Source organism: Nicotiana attenuata, unplaced genomic scaffold, assembly GCF_001879085.1.
Source record: "Nicotiana attenuata strain UT unplaced genomic scaffold, NIATTr2, whole genome shotgun sequence".
In the NCBI taxonomy this organism is placed as follows: Eukaryota; Viridiplantae; Streptophyta; class Magnoliopsida; order Solanales; family Solanaceae; genus Nicotiana; species Nicotiana attenuata.
Genome location: NW_017674079.1, coordinates 34,462 through 38,683, shown reverse-complemented (window position 1 = coordinate 38,683; position 4,222 = coordinate 34,462). Strand labels below are relative to the sequence as shown.

General features: G+C 36.9%; 1 protein-coding gene across 1 annotated transcript in view; it reads left to right on the top strand.

The window, feature by feature from the left end:
• LOC109217957 (sm-like protein LSM8) overlaps positions 1-823 on the top strand; it is a gene marked incomplete in the record, with an annotated part of 16,958 nt that extends 16,135 nt beyond the window's left edge. The window contains 2 exon segments of the mRNA XM_019382260.1: positions 247-299; positions 418-823. Coding sequence (XP_019237805.1) covers positions 247-299; positions 418-508 — 144 coding nt within the window.
• Positions 824-4,222: the final 3,399 nt, after the last annotated feature.

Sequence of the window (4,222 nt, the reverse complement as noted above, 5' to 3'; positions counted from 1 at the left end):
CCGAAACCCCCCCCCCCCCCCCCCCCCCCGTTTTTTTTTTTTTGGATATGCAACTTGGATGTACTTCCTATCAGCCCAATAGAGGTGAAACATAGATGCTCAAATTGGAACAGTGTTTGTTGTTGGATACTCATATTTTTACTTTGATTCTGCTTTTTCTGAAGTATCCCTTTTGCCTTCTTTCTCGTTCATACAGTCGTTAATTCGTTAATCCTCGATATACTGAGTGCTATTTTTTATATGCAGGAAGGTGTACAACAGCTCGTGTTAGGTCTTTATATCATAAGAGGGGACAACATGTACGTACTTGGTTTGCTTCCCCGTCATATACTAAAAGAATGGACATGAGTTGCTTATAGTGATTAGCAAACAATAAGAATGCATTCCTTATGAGGTTCTTTTCCTTCATTGTTGCAGAAGTGTTGTTGGGGAATTAGATGAAGAGCTGGATGCAAACTTGGATATGTCGAAACTAAGAGCACATCCTTTAAAGCCAGTTGTTCATTGATCTGCATCTTGGCATGAGTTTGTAATGTTGGCTATGGCATGGATCAAACGTCGGTTACACAAGGAACTTTCGGTACAGTTCGTAGAATTAAATTCAGATGTGTTATGCGCCTTTGAACAAATACTTCTAGTCTGTGATTCACCATTGTATGCCTTTGGTTATGTTCTACTTTTGTGTAAGTTGCATTCGGTACATAGTCTTCCAGTTATGCTCTACTTTTGTCCCAAAACTGAGTCTGGTGGCTAGATCAAAATTTGATGGTTGATTCTCACAAGCCAAAGCATGGGCTTTCTCTGAAATATATGTGCTTCCTAAGTGACAAGTCCAAGAAAAAGAAAAAAATGTTAACTCCCATCTTCCCTCCTTGCGAAGGGTGTATAGGAAACAACCTCTCTACTCCCTTGGAGTATGGGTAGGGTCTGGGATTTTACTGGGTTGTTATTTTTGTTGTTGTCGTCGTCGTCGTCGTCCCATCTTCCCTCCTCCAGGTAACAGGTAATAGGGATTAAGGAGGGATCAGAGTGGGGCTGTACACAAAGGGAAACAGGCAAATAGGCTGATTTTCTGTTGTTTCTTTTTTGGTGTTTTTGGCCATCCGTGCATTAGATTGGCCGGAATTTGCTCCAGGTGAGCGACTTGGAAAGAGATTAGGGGAGGGAAGTAAATAGAGGTCTACAGAGGTACGGTGAGGTGAGTGCGACACGACGAGACAAGACAGCCGTTTTATCATTACAATAGGTGTCAAGTGGAAGTGCAGTGATGTATGCAGTTGAGGCATCCTAACAGACCGGTAGACTTGAACCTTGTTCCTACATGACCTGAACAATTTGATCAGGCACTCGCCATCTATTTTCATTATTCAAATCTTTGACAACACGAAAAAATCATTGTTTATCTCTTTGACAGCATAAAAAACCAAAAGCTCTGCCCTCCCTCTCTATCTATCCAAGGGATGGAAGGGCAGAGGCCTTTGGTGCCCCTCCAGTCAAGACTTGGAGCCCTTATATTTAACAGTTTGGTGTATTAAACTTCTGCTATACATAAAGTTTAGACGAAGAAAAAAAGTTAGTGTGTACATGTCTAGAAAGAAATAGTTCCATAACTTTGACATGTGACCTCTTACTTGGCCATACAGCAACTCTTACTGTTGCATCAAGAATTATTAACTTTTGGATGGATGTAGGAGCAATACAACGAAGGGCAAAGCAAAAGAGGCAAAAATGATAATATTGTTTCAAGTATATGGTTTTATGTTGTTTTTTGTGTTCAGAAAAGTTCGACGAATTTTGTTGAATCCAATACATGTGTAAATAATGATACTTGTTTCTAAAAAAATTAGAATTGTGTTATAAAAGCCAAAGCCAGATATTTACACCCATTTATGGTAGAAATGACACCACGGACTCCTATTCAGGAATTAGTCAATGCGTCCAATTTTAGTTTTTCAGTTTAATTTTTTGGACGAAAACGTCCTAAGTTGTCCTGAAGTTAAGATTTTTAGTTTAAAATTTCATGACAAAATAAGCACTGGCTAATCCCTAAATAGCATGCTTGAAAATGGTTATCTGTGCACTTGCCCCCATTTATGTAGTAACTTTTTAAACTTGAGAAACTACTTTTAATAATTAAACAAGAAGTTCAAACAACATTTAACCAATTTCAGGGAACTCCAAAATTCACCAGTTCATTTCTTACACTGCTAAACATGTTGAGAACTGTCTAAGCCCCTTAGAAAGCACTTATTTATGAAAATGTTGTTTAAGACATGCTATACATACCGAGAAAGGAGAGGAGGGGACAGTGTCGTCAAAGAACTTTTCGGCGATAAGGCCAACACCTTAGTACCTTGCCTACTTTAAAGCGCAACCTAAATAAGGCGAAGCGCGTATCTTGAACTTCTCTGAGCTTAAGCGCGTCTCAAATGTACAATTTACTATGAGCTCATTTAGTCATTTTGCTTAGAGGTTCTAGAGTTTGTCCCTATTTAAATGCTAGCATCAAGAACGAAGACATCTTTGATCTTGAAAGGATCACATCATATTTGGTGAAAAAGAATCAATATAGCATCTACTACTACTACTACAAAAAAAAAGAAGAGAATTCACTTCAAATAATTACATCTCTACTAGGCAGCATGTGAAATCCCCGGCCCAAAATACGATTAATCCACTTTGGCTACATGAATTCTTAGTAGTTTACTGGATAAATTGAGTTTTCGGGCATTCCGGGCCCGCCCACCAAGCCAGTTGACATAGGCAGATTATAATCATCTAGTTTCAGCTGGTATCATTAAAATGAGCACTTCTTTAAATGCTAATGAGGTGTAGCAACACCTATTACTTCAACAATCAACATGACCATACCCATTCTAGTACCCAATAGTTTTGAGAGACTTCTATACATGGATAGATACCTATTATAATAATTGTTCTTGAAGAGGGAGATGATACATAAATAGAATAAATATTTAATGAAGATAAATTATATTTTAAGACATAAATAAAGGTAAAATAGTAAAAATTCCCTTTTAATTAATATTTTTCAAGGGCCGTGTTAAAGAGAAAAATGACAGATAACTTAAGACGGATGAAGTAATTCATGATGGCAATGTTATTTAAGCATCAAATTCCTCAAATATTTCCAGCATGAGCTAGATTCAAGCCTTTAGTTCTAATGTGTATGTTTACTTAGGGTTTGATAAACAAATATAGCTGACAGTGTGTGTTGGATATTGGGTCATGGATAGTCCATATGGATTGACCCGACCTGTTGGAAAAGATAAGGCTAAAGGGAAGTTACACAAAGATAAGATAGATTAAACACAACTCCCTCCTTCCTCTTCAATAACCACACAAGGATAAAAGGATACTTAGTGCATGAATTCTAACTTGGTTTCCAAAGAGATTTAAAGTTTTGACTTAGGGCAATTTCTATAGTGGTGAATTCAACCATTCTTACGTCGTGCAAAAAAGTGTTAATGAAAATACAATTGCAGTTGATAAATATAATGAAGAAAATAAAATTTCTTCATGCTGAGGTGCGGATATCTCACTCTCTTTAAGGAAATTCAAGTTCACTACAACAAAGTCTTCATTATCCAACATTAATCCTCTTGACTTGTCTCCCTCCAAGATACAACGGTCCGATCACATCGTATGACTCGAACAAACTCTAGACAAGTTGTTGAGTCTAAAGCTCCATTTTTTTTCGCAAAAGTAAAACTCTCTCTTCCTCATTTTTTCCCACAACTTTAGCCTCACTTTTTTGAGCACTCTACAATATTTTACATACCAATTTATGGAAGAAAGACTCCTATTTATAGGTGTAGAATTCTTCCTTGAATTAAATTACAAGAAAGTGGGGTAATAAGTTATGAAATCATGGAGAACATGGGATAATGGATGAATTAGTGTGTCATTAGTGATAAAACATGAGCAGTTACAAAATAGTTATGGTCATTTTGTACATCATGGAGTAGTGGGAGTTGTCACACCCATTTTTTACCCCAGAAGATAGATATACGTGTGTTATAGATTGTGGGTTAAAGAGTTTTTCCAATTGAAGTGACGAACTTGAGTAGGGATTATTTTATTTACAGAGTCAACACTTGGAATTAATTTTTTTTCGGTGTTCCAAGTCACCTTTTATTTGAATCCCGAGTCAAAAGAAGTTCTGATTCTATTTTTATCGGTCTGCAAAAATAAAGTTCGAGTA